Below are 17,530 nucleotides of genomic sequence, written 5' to 3'. Positions count from 1 at the left end.
AAACTGAATAAATATGAGGTGATAAATACATCGCAAACTGACTTTTCCAACCTATTATCCCATTCCTCTGCACACTGATACTAAGGAAAGTGGTGGTGTATATCTCTTTCTGAAAGAAAAGTGCCTGCAAGACTCGCTTGCTGTCAGAAATGTATGGGTACTTTCAACAAAAAGATACAAAATCTCGAGCAATCAGGGCCTGGGTCACCCTTCCCTTCACCAATCCATCCACTTTGCTGATTGCCCATTGTGCTTGTTACAAATTTTCTTCTGGTTAATGCTCATACCAACAGACAAATCTCAAATAATTTAATTGTCTTACTAACAAAGTACAGTATGTGTAACTGTTTATTTACTTGAAAATAGGTTTGCAACTTTGGAATTTTGACACCCTTTTTTACTGATCAGTTGTAATATAGTCTTACAAGCAGTGTCTTAACACTGTAAGATGTAGCAGCAGACAACAATAGTCTTCAAAATACATGGCAAAGTATCCCTAGACATTACCGACAAATTCTTGCTATAGTACATAATAAACCCTTTAAAGATTCACAGGAAGTTCTAAATATTGTTACAAAATAGGAAATGTCTGGAGTGGCAAGGTCAAAATTTGTGAAACTGCTGATTAAAAATCTTCAATTACAGTTAACTTGATTGTAATCATGACGGTCTGCCTAATACAAAAAAAAATTAGCAACTTACATTCTTCTGACATTCATGTACATGGACTTTTGATATTCATGCAGATGACTGCCTTAATATGCACACGTGCACACAAATTCGAAAGTACTTTCATCTTACATAAACACAAACTAGAAATGAATATGTACAAAGTAGTTCCAATAGTTTCTGTTTGAATCTGGACTGGGGAAATTTAATTAACAAAATTAACAACACATGAGCTGTAAAGTCATGTTATAAATCTATTTTTTACTGTAAATGATGACAATGCCGTAATCATAGAAAAACATACTGTAGTCAATGACTGTTTCCAAATGTGAAAAATATTGTCATTTATGATGCACTTATGTTAAATGCTGAATAAGTAGAGATTTTACTCTGGTGTAAATTAGGCATTTTATGAAGGATAATGACCGACTTAAAAAAAAAAAGTTTGTCTTCTATGAAGACAGTGCACTGACAAAAAGTACAGCATGTGGAGAAACCACTGTTAAAAAACACTAAGCTGACGTCAGAGGATAGTTTTTTGTCCCTACAAAGAGTTGAAAGACAAGTAAAGTGGGTTTAAATGAGAGATACTGACATTCTGAATAATTTCTGCTCAACATTTTGGGTTGCAAAACAAAATGCTTACGATTTGCAAAAGACTGCAATCACAGTTAAAACACAGTTCTCAGATGGTACAATAAGGCTGCCATGCTTTGTTGCTGACTGATATAAAAAATATCTAGCTGTCCAAGTTTACTTTCAGTTTCTATAGTGCAGTCATCAAACTCTAGCATCGTGGATTTGGAGATCATGCCATACAATTTCAAACCTGGATACAATGAGAATGAGATAAGAAAATACATTTCTTTTCAAATGATTCCTTTTATGTCAAAAGGTCAGTTTGTTTTCCTTTGCTAAAAAGTGCAATCTTCAAAAACTGACATGCAGCTGTTTTCCAGTCATGATTTAAACCCTAAATTGTGAGCAGAAATGATACAGAATGTTGGCATCTATAATTTAAACACAACTTTCCATTTCACTTTACATTTCCTTTAAGTACTGCAAACTATAAAAGACTAAAACAATGGTCTAAAACCAGATCATGCCATTCACATTCCTAGATAGCATACTAGAGTCTGTAAGGATAACTTCCTGATTTTAAATTTAAAATATCGCATTTCAGTGGTATTCATTAAATTCAACTAATAACATAATACACACAGCCCTAAGGTACATACACATTTTAAACTACTGAATAATATTGACCAGGCCTTATTCATGTGCACCTCACCACTACAAAAAAATTACCATTAAGCTCATAGTCTATGTTGAAAGTAATAATGAAGCTGTCATGCAAAACTTAAATCTCAGGGGTCATAAAGTTTGGCTGCCACTACAAGTCTACCTCCCAAATTCATTCCCTTTTGTTAGAACTGGTTATGTACAGATCACACATGCACACGAAATATATAGGTTAAATTGTGGCCAGGGTATCTGGCCGTTGTTTTGTGAATGTTTGAGAGCTGCTCCTGGAATTGTGAAAATGATGCCTTCTTTAGCATATAAGTAAATGTACAATTGAGGCACCAGCAAGTTCAAGCATTCAGTACATTTGATTATGCAGTAATTACCTCATATGCAAAAACTTGAAGTGTACCCATGTCCCCCCCCTTCCTTTACATACACATTCACAGATGTTGAAACATGGAAGTTTTCATGCACATTATTCTAGAAAAATACAAACATCCGACTGGTATCTAAAACACTTGGATTATGAGCTGATTATACTACTTTTACTCTAAGTACATATTATTAAGTATACTGGATAATTAAAAAAAAATATTCACAATTTTACGCAGTTTTATACATGTAGACCAGACATTGGTGACCTTTTAGCTAATCTGTGGCCTTTGTGCTACATGTGCAGCCATATCCATAGGAATCATTTACAGAAAAATTAAAGGAATATTAATGAATTATCACCAATGTTTCCTGAGACATTCTGAAAAATGCTGGGATTGATGTATACAATCATTTTTATCACTCGGACACAACAAGCACTTTGCACCTAAATGCTAAGCTTCATATTCAAAGTTTTCTTCACACCGTTTTCACAGAATTTACCAGTGTGCTTTACAGCTTATGTTGTTCTTTCCCTCCTTTAATTCTAAAGATGCCATTTATGATTTAAAATAAAATAATAAATTGCATTGGTACTTGAACATTAGGCACAGCTCTGAAAATCAAAATTAAGCAGGATATGAAAGTTCCACAATAGGTATCAAACTTTGCATCTTGTTTTTATCATACTTTATAACATTGCTTTAAAACTATTATTGTCTCCAAAGAAGACTGAGATCATATTCTAAGATATGAATAAGCTCATACACATCTGCGAAATGTGCAGGATAACAAGCACAATCATTTCTAAAAGATGCCTGTGTTTTCAATTAACTCATATTTATACATAAATCTTTTTAGAATATTAAGGACAGCTATTCCTATTATAAGACACACACAGATCACCACCATATGAGAATCCTAAGCATATCTCTCAAATAATGTGGTGAGAAAACAATATTGTAACACATCACATCCAGCTAAAGGCCAAAGCAGTGTCAAAGAGAACGCAAATATTACCTAAAGCCAGCATTGAACATAAAGGATGCTAAGAGAATACCCCTTTTAAAAAATTGTGCAGCCTTATTATCAACAAGTAATCTTTTGGAGAATCTGTTTCTAACATGGACAAGTTCATTATTACATGGAAGACTTTAAGCTTGATATTTATCAATATCTATATGCGCATATTTGTACATATATTTATAGGTATGTGTATGAGTGCTTATATGTGCTTATATATGTGGTGCACCCCTTCAGCCTTAATATTTTCTATTTTCTTGCTGTCGTCAGTCACTTCTCAGGAAATTCCTGCACATAATAACCAGCATGTAGAAGAACAAGGCAAATTAAGCCAATTAACTCACTGGATACTGGCAATTTACTGCAGTGTGTTAATCCACAAAGACAACATGTGAACACATACAAATGCAGACATCGGAGGTGGGGTAAAAACAGGAAGGTCAGAGGAAATGATGGCCTTTATAAAAGCTTGGACTTGACATGAAATACTGAGGGGTGTATATTAGCAAAAATAAAATTTACTTATAAACTGAATGGAATCTGAAAGCATTGTCATACTCAATATGAACTTATTACATCAACAAAAAGTGATTTATTAATTCATAAAAACATTCCATGGTTTTTGTTTTGTTTTATTTTTTATTTGATTTTTAGACATGGACCCTATGCATGAGTGGCCCAGAGTTGGTGAGTTAAGCACTGTACACAGCTTGCATGAACTGAGTCCATGGCATATAAAAGTCTTGATTTCTTTGTCTTCTATGAACACAACCTACAAAGAAAACAGACAATCATAAATGCATTTATATGCTAAGCAACTGATCTCAAGTACAATGATGACAGTGTCAGGGTTACATCTAGCAGTCAGCACCCATTTGTACAGTTCTAAAATCTGCTGCACTATTTCTTGAAAAATCTTATTATAATGAATTATACATAGGAAAAATCTGCTGCCATGTTGAAATGACGTTATGAATGGCTATAAAAAGTAGCTTTGTTCTAAAAATATCCATCTGATGGAGAAACAAAATATTCTGAAACTTTAAATCCGAGTTTTTCTTCTTTAAGTGCAAAGTTCACATAACTGTATGGTCAGTCATTCTCTACTGTCAAGCCGTCATCAGAAACTGGATGACTGACTGAATTACACACATTTTTTATAGGCAAGAAAAGAAGTCCAGCTGTTCAACATGGTTAAAAGCAAAACTGCGAGTGGATCTGTTTCATCATCAGATGTATCATCAGCAAGCAAGTGCATGTTCCTTCTTTTTATAAAATGCATACCCCACCAACACACATATAATGAGCATTCATTCAACTGATCTTTGAAATATCTGCAAGCAATATACTTTAAACAATAAAAAAAATTTATCCCAAATGATTTGTTTTCATGCCAACAAGATTGTGAATTTTCAACAAATATCTTAAATAAGGTGGGAAGCATATTAAAACATTAATACAACTAATTTTCAAGGAAAAGTAGAAGAATTTTTAAATGGAGTACAAATCAAAGCCTACAACCTAAGCCAATGCAAAATAACTGCCTTTTCCATGAACTTCTCTGTAAAATAATTAAACAATGTAAAGACAAATTTAATATTTTTCTACCTGCATGTTAAATGTTCAATAAATAAAGGGATGATAAAAAAAAAAACACAATTATCAGAACTGAAAACAAAAAGAACATAAATTTGACTGGAATGAATCCTCTAAGGGGGAATAACCACACAAGCTTGTCTAGTTACCAGTTGCCAAGATTTTCAGCTCATATGCTGTGGGAAACAAAAGAACTTGAAAGGTTTTGAAAATGAAAGACATTAATTATTGGTCCCAAAACGCAATCATTATGCATACAAAATTTAAAAAAAACAAGCACAAGTGCAATTTTTTAAAAAAACAATGGTTTTTAAAAAAATATGCCACATAACTGTGCACTCAACAAATGCAATAACTTACCATCAGTTTTGTATTACAGTCAGCCAGCTATATGATGACATCTTTCAAAACTGTTGTTTGTAATTCCTAATGTTACAAGTTATATGCCAAAAGCATAAGTGAATATTAACGACGTTAATTCTCATGATGCAGAGACTGCATTATTTTCACAATCTTACAGTGACTGCAATAATATACTTTAAAATATCTGTACATATTGCTCATATCTGTTTTTGACTCTGCTTGAACAAGTGTGTTGTCTCTCAGCCTTTTGCTGAGCCGGTCATCAGCTATCTTATAAAAGCCACTCTTCTACCTTACAGTGGGAAAGAATTGTTCAACATGGGAGAGGGACGTGAAAAACAAGTGAGGTAAAAGCTACCTCAGAGGTCATACTTTACTAATTTCTCCTCCTGACCTAACAAATACCCTCACCTCTCCAAAATCATTTCTTCTTGCCATCAGATAGGAGTCTGGCCTTTAAGTAAATCAATAGCTTACTACCTCATACCAAGAAAACTAAAAAAAAAAAGTTCCAATATAGAACTATTTAACAAAAATGGAAGGGCATATCATGAGACAAGCATTAAAAAGTAAAATGTTAGAACACTCTAGAAAAAACCAACAAAACCACTCAAAGAAACAAAAGTGCAGAGGAAGGACTTAACCCTGTAAATAAATTTCACAGAATTCAAGGCAAAATGTTTGGCAAAATGGTACAGCTTCTAAAAGCACCACTTGTACAGTCTTGGATATCAATAATCAATCAAGACTGCATATTGCACTTAAAAAAAAAAACAACCTGCTAACACACTCATACTGTCATCCCCTTTCACAACACATTTGCACACACATGCACACTAACACTTTTAAAAAAAGCTGCTAGTTCACAGTTGAACTCTTACCACTTATTATGACACATTTCTGGGGGTACTCCCCACTCCACTTCCACCCAGACACACACACACCAAAATACTCCTACTAAATTAGTAAAAGAATCACAGCTGGTCAAATTGAATTCTTAGAATGAATCCAGAGGCAGTCTCTAAAATAGGCTATACTTCTCAGTGAGTTAGCACTGGTGCAGTTCTGTTCTCTAGCAAATCTGTAACAGATCAAAGACACAATTGTTTTTTTAGCCAAAAATTTATTCCTTTTTTCTACAACAGACATCGATCGATCAACTCTCAAAAAAGTAATCGAGCAAATGGTCCCAAAATTTTGGAGCAGTTTAACTATTCTAGTAGTGAGCAGGTCAAATTTTGGAGTAGCTTGGATGTTCTGATAGTGAACAGGTTAAAGTTTAGAGCAGGTTGGATGTTCCAGCAGTGAACAGATTGAATTTTAAAGAAGCTTGGATGTTCTAGCAGTGAAAAGTTTAAATATGGTGGCTGCTTTCCTTTAATGAGAGGACAGAGGACATTGTCTATTCAAAAGAACTCTCACCTGCAATTATACGATGCCATGGTAAAGTGATATAAGTGAGGTTAGCATGAAGTGCTACACTAGTTGCACGACGCCGCTCCTTAAAATTATACCATGCTTGACTGAAAGACCGAGCAGACCATAAACCATTATACTGCACGTCATCATCCAACTCTGTAAAAATAAGAATGAGGAGAAAGTATCATAAACTATTTTGCTGTGCATCAAAATGGTACAAATCGTCATACTGTGCATCACCCAGGTATGTAAAAAAAAATCTGAAAAAACTGAATTATTGAAATGAAGAGTCCATGTACTATATCTCAACAATGTTACTCAAAATTCATTAAAGATGTCATTAAGTCTAGCAGACAGTCAAAGGCACACATCAGTTATGACAGTCCCTTTTTCCTTTTTGATAACTTAACATTTAAGAGTTTAAGAGTTTAAGAGTTTAATGTTTACTTTTTTTGCTCTGTTTTGTAGAGGCATTCCCTCTAAATCTTGGGTTTAAATGACTAAATATGAATCTACCTTGGTCAAATAATATTTTTTTCATAAGAGTCATTTTCACAGTACTATCAGTCTGATCTTCCATGTATCATATGATACTTTCTATGCATTTTTTAATGCAGTGTTGTTTTACTACCATCAATCTGAGTAGGATCTGATAACATCCCTTCTCCCCATAATTTGGGTGACATCATCTTAAATGATATGTTCCTGTACCTTGTGCCTTGACATTCAGGCAACAATGGCGCTAATTTGTTTGCTAGTTCTTTCCAGACTTGAGTATGCAAACTCTTTACTTGCTGGCTGTCCATGTTATCTGACTGACAAACAAAAAGGAGTTCAAAACTCTGCAGCACTCTTGTTTTCAAGTCAAGAAAGCACAATCATGCCAAATCCTGTTTACGCCCAAGTTGATTACAAGCTGGATGTGAAAATGTAGCTTCATCTGTAGTGTCTCCCATACTGTCTATGCACCATCTAGAAAACTTCGCTCCTCAGCAGACCATATTGTCCTGCACCATCTGTTCAAAAGTCTATCAAGTGATTCTTCTCTTATCATGGATTGAGACTGCCAAACTATGGAACTATCCCCATTTTCAGTTCAAACCAATCAGCCTGTTTCATGTTTCAAGGTGTTTAAAGTCTTTCCTGTTTGGGATTATCTCTTGAACTAACTTTATCCATGATGTCCTGTGTTATGCACAGTGTGTGTGTGTGTGCGCACAAATGTTTCAGTGAGAGAGTACTAGTCTTCTATTAAATGTATTTTATATGGTAATATAGCCTGATAATATAAATGAAGAAAGCCTGACCTCGTGCTGGGATTTCAGACTATAAAAATATTCTTATTATTATTACTTTGGGGTGTAGACTATACGTCACATTCCACATAAACAGCATCTGATTGCATACACACCTCAGCCCTAACGCAGGCAATGAATGAACCTGAAAAACTGACTAAAGACCTGAAAAAGGTCATGGGATGACCATTACCTTACCATAAGACTGGGTGAGATTGATCATGAAGAAATTTACGACTTTGTGGACTAGAGAATCCACACATTCAATATGTTCACCACAAATCAAAAGTTTGGGGGAGTGGTGCTTTAGTTTTGTGCAAGTTAATGACCAGTTTTTTTTTTGGTCTTGGATACACTAATTTTAAGGTCATCAAATGCCAGCCAAAGAGCTGGTTGATCCCTGCTATGCACTCTCTTTGCCACTCTCTGTCCCACAAGAGCAGTATCCTTGGAAAACTTTATGACAACAACTAAAGGATTATGGGAAGTACAGTCATTTGTAAACAAAGTAAACAAAAATAGGGAAAGAACACAGCTCTGGGGAGAACCAGTACTCAAAATAACACTCCATGAGTACAGACTGTTTATCTGTACCATTTGAGAATAAAGCACAAAGTCAAGATCCTTTCTAGTGCACCTGCCTCCTTGACAACCTGTTTGCCTGACAAGCAAGCCAGAAAGTGTCACGGATCAGTGCATGCCATTAGGTACAGCAGGACAATCTTCTCAAAGACCAAGTCATCTCAACCAACAGACAATGAAAACAGACATATAGACTTACAAGTAATTTCAACAGTCAAATCTGTGAGAAATTTTGACACAAAACTTCAGATTTTTTTTTTTTAGAAGTAAATACATATTAAATGATGGAGATTTTTTTTTAAGATGTATCCAAGCGTAACTACTTTACATACTACTGTTAAATAACTGCTAAGCAACAACAGCATTCATTTCTGGTGTTATTTTGGCTCTAGAATTTACAGCTTTTCTGCGATTTTATTTGTCAGTGTTGGAGTTCCATCACAAGGAAGAATGCATGGTGTAAAACATAGACTGGCTTCACTTGTGGTGGTCACTGGGGACTGGACTGTCCTGCAGCTGACATGAAGTTTGAAAATAAAGGTCAATGAAATGTAGCTTCAAGTGTGTAAAAGCTTCAACAACAACAATCTAAGAAAAGGAAGGAAGGTGTTGATGGGAGGAAATGCCATGCGTACCGTCCTGTAATGTACCTGCCTCCACCTCATCAGTTCTAGTCTCGCCTGCATTATCCACTTTCTCTGTGTCGGATCGTGACTTCTTCAAGGATGTTGCTCGACGAAATCCACCAGGAAATCGTGAGCCAGAACTGGAGCTTGGGTCACTCATTCTTCTCTGTTCATACTGATTCTGTTCAACAAACAAGCACAATAGGGTGTAGCGTCATCCAATGAATTGTAACAGATCAACAGGGACATTTGGGGTTTTGTATAACCAGCTATGCTGAGTTCAAAAAAAGAAAGCAAAGAAATCTGTACTGAACAGAGCACCTCTTTTTTTTCTGCCCCAAAACAAACGAAATCATGTTGTTGTTTTTTTTTTTTAGTCAAAAGTTCTACATTTCATACCTGCAAGAAAAGATCATTTCCTGATAACATTTGGACTGTCAGACAATAATTATAAACAGTACAGGCACCAGTGTTCGTTTCTAGTCATGCAGTAAATGAAAAGCTTGCTTAGTCTGAAATAACGGCATAAAGTCTATTGACCTGATGACAGCTCAAATGTAACCATCCCTTGCATCCATCCCATAGACTGATTTTGATGCCTCACTCGCCATTCCTGACACACCGTTTGACTCCCTGAGAGTGGCAAGGTATCTGACTGATTAAGGGCTGAGTGGCTGCTGGAGTTCTTCATCTGACAGGTGCTTTGTGAGAGGTGGCTCCAGTGTAAGTTCCTCCATTGAAGTTCCTCCATTGATGGCAGTAAGTCTTGCAACGTTACAGCATTCTCCTTTAGTTTAGGAGGTCAAAATTCTCTGACTTGCTTGTTGAGACCCACCAGCTTGCTTGGTGAAGGCAATGAGCGTTTTGCAGAACTGATGCAATGGAATATCGTTCAAGTGTAAAAAACAAATGAACCACTGCAAAGGGCGACCAGATGTAATGCCCCACTGCAGTGCCCAGTGTTCACAGCTGTTCCATAATCTTGTCTGTAATTCCCTTTCTTCAATTACACTGTGAATGCTATCAGCAATACCAGAACCTGTGCCTTGTTCCAGTGTTAAATGGCACAGACAGAAAGTTCCAGGTTTACCTTTCATTCCATAGTGTTCTTCAATTCATGCTATATCATTTGTCTTTGAAACCACAGTAAGCATACATCAAGGATGTCCACTATCAACAGTGCTGTTTAATATCTTCTTGGAGAACATCAAGCTCTAAGCTCTCCATGACCATCACACTTCCATCTTAAATGGTGGAAGACCGATCTGCAACCTACGGTTTGCAGATGACATAGATCTTTTAGCAGGTACTCACAAAGAACTGCAAGACCTCACCAACAGATTGACAGACAGTTCAAATGCCTATGGAATAGAGACCAACAACCAAACAGTTGGTGCAGAGTTTCCATGAAAATGCGTTGAGCTGAATCGTAATAGTGTAATATCATATCATCAATAAAAATCCACAATAAAAATCCATTAAATAAAAATTTTAAAAAAACTACAGGTCAGGCAGAAAATAATGATTTTAAGAAGTACAAAACATTTCAAGTAAACATAGCAGATTGAAATTCTGACTATAGGACATTTCTTGTGGCAATGAGGAGGTGTTCTGCTTTTTGCAGAACATAATCTTTTTCATATTTGAAATTAGTATGGTGAATTGGACAAAACCTGAAAAAGGAATCAAAACTGCTGACAACACTACACCCTAATAAACAAGCACCCTACTGCAAAGTATCTTCAGCAAAAAATGAAGTATGTCTCTTCTTAACTAATACTAGACCTACACATGAGATGGGTTTTTTTTTTCATTTTTTTATTAATAATCCTAAACATGTATTTTCATTCAAAGCTAGATGACAGAAATAAAGAAATTTCTGAAAAATTACAAGTACGAAAATAACAAGCAAAATGTTATTCTTACTTGATCATCATCTTCAAAGTCAGATATGGGAAAATTTTCCACATTTGGTGTCTCAGGGCCTGAACCTTTGACTCTGCTAACAGCCATTTCTGCGTGACCTTTGTTCATTGGGCCTCTCATACGCATGAACTCAACTCTGCGTTTGTCTTTGTACCATCCAAAGGACATGCGCTGCATTACCTTAGATGTCATGCTGGCCTGAAAACAAAATCACAGTTTAAACATTATGCTGTCTCCAGCTACACTGTCAAAACCAAAGCAGATATGCAAGTTATTGTAAATCTAATGATTAAAAATAAAGTTATTGCATCAGTTCACAAATGACTCATCCAGTCAAAAGCTCTTCTTTTTTGTAACAGAAAGAGGTCAGAGCTCATATTCATGGATATCGGTAATTTACCCATAAGTAAATTGCCCTAACTTGGGTAGGAAACCAACTTAAAGCAGACTTGTTACCGATTTATGACTAATTACCGGCTTAGCAAGAATTCCTGAAAAGGGGTATCATTGTGCATGTGATTTTTCTTTTTTTTTTTTTTTTTTTTTTGAGGCGGGGTGAGAGGTGTCAGAGGGTGACTTCCAACTAAAACGAGGAACATAAAAATAAGGAAAATAAGGAAAATAAAAAAAGCAGCAAGAAGTGATGAAAAGTTCTGACCAAAATGTTCCTCAAACAAGCATTAAATGACAAATGATCAGCTAACAAAAGTGAAAGGTGCCATGTCAATAACAAAGTACCGTTTAATTTTTTATGGCACCGGATACCCTCTGATCAGGAACTGAATGAAAACAGTATTTATTGAACAGTTCTGTACCACTGTAACTTTCCTGTTTATTAGTTAGGTTTTGAAACATTCAATATTTGCTTCAGTTCAATTAAACGAACCATGCTCCCCGCTTTATTTTCCCCTAGATTAGAAAAAGCTATTGGAAGGGGGACAATTTCGATAAAATACCAGCTGGTAAAACATTTAGGATAGAGGCATCCATAAGTCCAAAAATAGGCGATTTAAGCCACTGTCTCCAGCCGCTTGAGTAGGGTAACAGGTTGGGCAAATGTGGTTATGTAAAAATCAAATATTGAATACAAATTCAGATGTGCAGCTGATTGAACAACCATTATATATATAAGCCTGCATAATGTTTGCAAGGAAAATGTTCCTATACTCAAACATCTGAAGCTGGATTCTTACTCTCACACACACAAAAGCATATATTCGAATCCCACCCACATACATCCCCTACGTCCCTAACCTCTGCTTCCAAGACTTTAAATATTTTCTCTTCCAACTCATTTTAACTAAATTTCCTCAAAAACTTGACAATAAATGCTTACCCTGCTTTCATAAGTGCGTCTGAGAGCATCATACTTGACAGACCCAAGAAAAAGTACACTTTGGAAGCACCCTGCCTTGTCAGACGCTGTAAGTTCAACAGCCACAAACTCACTGTCTCTCACAATGAGCGCCTCAAAGGCCTGACAGAAAAATCAACTGACAACATTAAAAAGTGCAACCCTCTGACTATGGCAGTTATATCAATTATGTAAATAATCCTTCCTTCACCATTTGTTGTGTTTGTGTATCTTAGTTGTGTGCATACATGTTTGTGCGTGCATGTGGACTGAGTAAGCATGCTTGTGCGTGCACAAAGAGGAACTTATGCTCACACACCAAACAGGCAATGGTGTGACATCCCTTTGTTCGTCCCTAGCACTGAGTGCTTCTGTGTGTAAAATGCTTTGAGCTCAGCTAAAACTGGGAAAGATACTACATAAATACACTTTATTATTACTTCAGATCTATATTTGGCAATGTCTTCTTCTTGATCCTAATCACCCCCACTGGAGTATATGGCCGCAACCACACCCAGCCATCGGACCCGGTTCTGGGCGTCCCTTTCCAGTTGGGACCATGTCATGCCAGCTGCCTCCGCCTCTCTGTGGACTGATCTCCATGTCTGGGTCTCCCAACCCTGCGCCTCCCCTGTGAGTTCCAGCCCAGAGCTTGTCTCATTAAAGTTGGCTGGCTTTCACAAGGTGTGACCAATCCAGCACCCCTTCCACTTCTTGATGTCTTGGCTGGCAGGTTTTTGGTTGGTCCTCTCCCACAGGTTTATATTTGAGATCTTCTCAGGCCATCTGATGTTGAGGATGTGGCGCAGACATCTGTTGATGAATGTCTGTATCTTGTTAGTGATGGCACTTGTCACACGCGATGTCTCAGATCCATAAGAAGGACTGACTTTACATTTGTGTTAACCTTGGTGTGTAAAGATAAAACCTTGGAGTTTCAGATAGGCCGTAGGGTGTGGAATGCAAGCCTGGCTTTGTTTATTCGGCTTCTTACATCTTCATCTGTATCTCCATCTTTGCTGACTATGCTGCCAAGGTAGGTGAAACGGTTAAACTCTGTAATACATTCCCCATGTAGTTGGAATGGGGTTTCTAGCTTGTTGTTGACCCAGATTACCTCCGTCTTCTTGATGTTGATGGTCAGGCCAGTCATCGCTGCTTCCTCTGCGAGCCGAGAGAGCTTTGTCTGTGCCTGTTGTTATTGTGGAACAACAGTCTGATGTCATCTGCAAAGTCAAGATCCTCAAGTTGCCTGGCGAAGGTCCACTGAACGCCTATGTTGCTGTTAGAGGTTGTTCTCCTCATGATCCAGTCTATGACGATCAGGAAGATTGTCGGCGAGAGCATACAACCTTGCCTCACTCCAGTCCTCACTGCGAATGGGTCAATCAGCTTTCTGTTGTGGATCACCTGGTACGTCGAGTCTTCATACAGCTGCTGGATGATGGCAATGAACTCTGGTGGAAATCCGTAGTGCTGCATCAGTTTCCAGATGGTTTCCCTGTCTACAGAGTCAAAAGCCTTCTCGAAATCCACAAAAGTTATGTATAGTGGCGACTGCCATTCGATGGGCTGTTTAATAATATTTCGTAGTGTAGTGATTTGGTCTGTGCATGATTTACCCTGCCGAAAGCCTGCCTGTTCTTGCCTCAGTCTCTTGTCTAGTAAAGACTGAATGCATAACACAGTGGTACCTGACAATAACAAGACAAAATAATGAAATGAAAGATCTCCAAATCTAAATGGGCTCTTTTAAACCAACATCCATATATAAAAATGAATGAAATGTAGCAAGATTGAAACACAGAGTACTTAAACACCGCAAATTTGCAAACACAGGATTTATCATTCACACATTAGACAGCACAGGTCTCAAGCATCAAATAAAACGAAAACAAAAAAATGATGCCAAGAAAAAAATATTACTTCATACCTCTTCAAAGGCATCAACAGTAAAGAAAATATTTGGATAGGTGATCTTTTCATGCGTGCCCTTGCTATCCATCTCTCGTTGACTAGGGCTGGCATAAACTCGCTGAAACAAAAGTATTTATGTTGCGATAAGAATAAAAAAGATTCAAGAAACAGAGTCATGTGTTGAAACATAGGGGGACTTTGGAAGGCTGTGTTGCTGATGTAGCAACTATATGTTGTACCCTGCATGAATATGTTAATGTGTGAGTAGATAAGAGCATTAAGTAAAGAATCTAACACCAATGGTGCTCTACAACTCCACAACCCTGCCAAACAAGTGGTCGTCATAAATCGAGTTCAGTTCAAGGAGATGAACAGCTCTTAGTTTAAGTACTTAAAAGTACAAAGATTTTCAAAGATGGCCACAACAAAGACCCACATCTGCATCAGGATGCAACAGCAACGGTAGCAATGGCTAGGCTGGGCAGGACTCACATCTATGTCAAGACATGATAATATCCATGCTTTACTTTTGGAAATGTATGCGTGCCATTAATTCCCCATGCAAAGTACTTACATGTGAACACTTCTTAAGAATCTGGAGATCTTTGGCACTTGTTCTTGTGCACACAGCACATGTTATAGTAAAGTCAAACTGAAACAGATACAATGAATGTCTATTATAATTAAAATAAATATTCCAACTTCTAATACAATTTCCTTTTTTGCCTGCATCACATAATAAAAGCTAAAAGTACTATTTCTAATAAAATATTTACTAACTTAGACATGGTTTTTATTTAACAATTTTCATGCCCCCCCACCCCACACACCACCTTCTTTTTATGTATATAAAATGTACACATTTTGGTCCACAGCAGGTCTTTACCTTACACTCGTTAGAATATAAGAGAAATCAGACCAATTTATTTTTAGTTTGGTAAAATATATGAGCTGATAAATTGCCAGCAAAGAATGTTTATAAGGATTATAAAGGATATGTATTACACCAGCTATGTAGAACTAAGACAGGTCTGGTACCTGATGCATGATAATGTTGAGGTAGACAGATTCCTCCCAGTCAATGTTGGGATCATCCAGCTGTGGCAAGTGCTTGGAGTCTCGCCTGTACACTTCCATCAAGGGCTGCATTATCAATAAATAATTAAAATGGAAAAATTGTGCACAAGAAAAGATACTGTACACATTGGCTGGTATTGTTTGTATAGTGTACATAATAACTGACTGGTGCTGTTAGTTTATTTTAACGTAAGCAGATGACTGCAATATCAGAAAAAGTATAGAAGCTTTTTAACTTCAGGGACACACGTGCATAAAGAAAAACATTGTCCTAAATCTCACGAACTTGAAAAAACATTTTAAATATAGCATTATTGCTAGTTTCTCATTTGCAGTAAATAAAGAATAAAACGGTTTTTTTGTTTGTTTTTAAGTGCATATCTTTGGTACTCATAATGTTCTAAATGCATCAATAAAAACATGAAAGAGATAGGCATATACAAAATAAATAAAATAAAGATCTTAAAAATTTCAAAAGTTTTAATCTTTTATGGAAATTGTCACAAAGGTAAATATTTGTGGCTACCTTTCATAAAATCTGGACAATATAACTGGAATTCACACAGTTGACACTACTTTACTGCATTAGCAATTTCTGAATGAGCAATTTCTGAATGTTTTACTTTTTGTACTTTGACATCTGCTAATAATAGTAATATCTTTCTTCTACAGCACACACAACCAGATTTTAACTAATTTCATATAGATTTAATGACTGTAACCCACCCTTGTCCTATACCTACACATAGCTATGTGCACAGGATGGTCAACTTCTAGTTCTACAGTTTATGTTTAAATTATCTTCAGAATATTAATCAAATATCTTTTTAAAAAATTGAAACTCACTGAAAATCAAATTCAACAACGTAAAAGTCTTACTGCAGTTTATGATGATAAACTTACCTGAATCATTCCATACTTGTTTTTCACTTCAGGATTTTTTCTTATGTAAAAAAGCATATCATCACGGCTATCATCTGGAGACGTGCCCCCATTGGCAAAATATCGGACAAACATGTCTGTCCAAAATTCAGCTACATTGGATGGCACAAGTTCAAACCCTGTAATTAAACAAATTAATTAACAAGCTGAAGGTTTTGAATGTATCTAACAGAAACAGCTTGTCAAAGAGTATATTATGGCAATATAACAGGAGGAGATATCTTCAGCTTCTAAACTACTAGACTGACTTATGAGACAGCAAGAGACTACAAATTTTTACAACAATCATTTTCATTACATCAAGCACACTGAAAACTAAAACTAAACAATATCTGCATTCTATGAAAACAATGATTTACAGACTGAGGGGTTCTCTATGTGTGTGTGTGTCTCGATCAATGCACAATTTACAATGATACAAAGTAACTCAATGAGTAAGTAACACTATTGGTCTTAGACTTCAACAGATTTATTTTATACGTATACTTTATTGTCAGTTAGCGTTCTGACAGTCTTCTCTAATAATCTTCATATGAATGTACATATATTGCTTAATCTCCACTGTAACTGTTTTTCAAAACACGCAAATATGGAGCATTATAACAGTGCAGTTGCTCATGCAAGCGTCATTGATCTCAGATGTTCCTGCCGTAGACGTAGTGGAATCTTTGACACTGATTACGCTCTTGCGCGGAGGTGCTGAAAGTCGCACGAATTGTGGTGTTAAATGTTACACGAAACTCATTTTATTCTGGACTTGCCTGAATCTGATGGTCCACTGACTGTCTTTTTTCTTTCGTCTGATATACTCTTTAACATTTGACTTAATGCACTGGGAGGCTTAGTGGGTGAAACTGTTCCTTTTTCCGCCATCATCGATCATCAGCATTCCACGGACCGTACAGCAGACCGCTATGCAATTCTCTGACTTATGGTTCTAGAAACGCAATCACATGACAAAGGGCTATGTTTGAATCATGAGTACTGGTGCTACAGCTGTTCAAAAATAAAATATTTTACTAGTTTGGATAACTTTATTGACTATTCCCAAAACGTTTATATTCTCAAATGGCTATCAATTGAAATAATGTTTTGAGAAGAAGAGCTTTACCCCAAATTAC

General features: G+C 36.4%; 1 protein-coding gene across 2 annotated transcripts; it reads right to left on the bottom strand.

Moving 5' to 3' along the window:
• Window positions 1–330: 330 nt before the first annotated feature.
• Window positions 331–17,465, bottom strand: LOC112560843 (uncharacterized protein KIAA0930 homolog). 2 transcript variants are annotated; one of them, XM_025232932.1, is made up of 10 exons: window positions 17,171–17,465; window positions 16,371–16,528; window positions 15,429–15,533; window positions 14,965–15,042; window positions 14,407–14,508; window positions 12,456–12,596; window positions 11,120–11,317; window positions 9,203–9,374; window positions 6,694–6,846; window positions 331–6,352 (listed from the first exon to the last, which is right to left on the bottom strand). In XM_025232932.1, exons 1-10 carry the CDS (start codon window positions 17,283–17,285, stop codon window positions 6,312–6,314), a joined length of 1,263 nt encoding a protein of 420 aa, XP_025088717.1. In that variant the 5' UTR covers window positions 17,286–17,465; the 3' UTR covers window positions 331–6,311. The 2 variants fall into 2 exon arrangements, with proteins under 2 accessions (XP_025088717.1, XP_025088718.1); XM_025232933.1 differs by having other exon boundaries at window positions 9,218–9,374.
• Between the last annotated feature and the right edge of the window lie 65 nt (window positions 17,466–17,530).

This window comes from Pomacea canaliculata, linkage group LG3 (genome assembly GCF_003073045.1).
Source record: "Pomacea canaliculata isolate SZHN2017 linkage group LG3, ASM307304v1, whole genome shotgun sequence".
Taxonomy (NCBI): Eukaryota; Metazoa; Mollusca; class Gastropoda; order Architaenioglossa; family Ampullariidae; genus Pomacea; species Pomacea canaliculata.
The sequence above is the reverse complement of the archived record's forward strand: the minus strand, read 5'-3'. Positions and strand labels throughout refer to the sequence as shown.

Bases quoted from the DNA above. Each gene is read 5' to 3' on its own strand.
- LOC112560843 (XM_025232932.1), bottom strand. From the start codon at position 17,285: ATGATGGCGGAAAAAGGAACAGTTTCACCCACTAAGCCTCCCAGTGCA. The intron at 12,597-14,406 runs GTATGAAGTAAT...TTTTTCTGTCAG, and splicing joins CTGTTGATGCCTTTGAAGAG to GCCTTTGAGGCGCTCATTGT. The intron at 11,318-12,455 runs GTAAGCATTTAT...TTTTGTTTTCAG, and splicing joins GACGCACTTATGAAAGCAGG to GCCAGCATGACATCTAAGGT.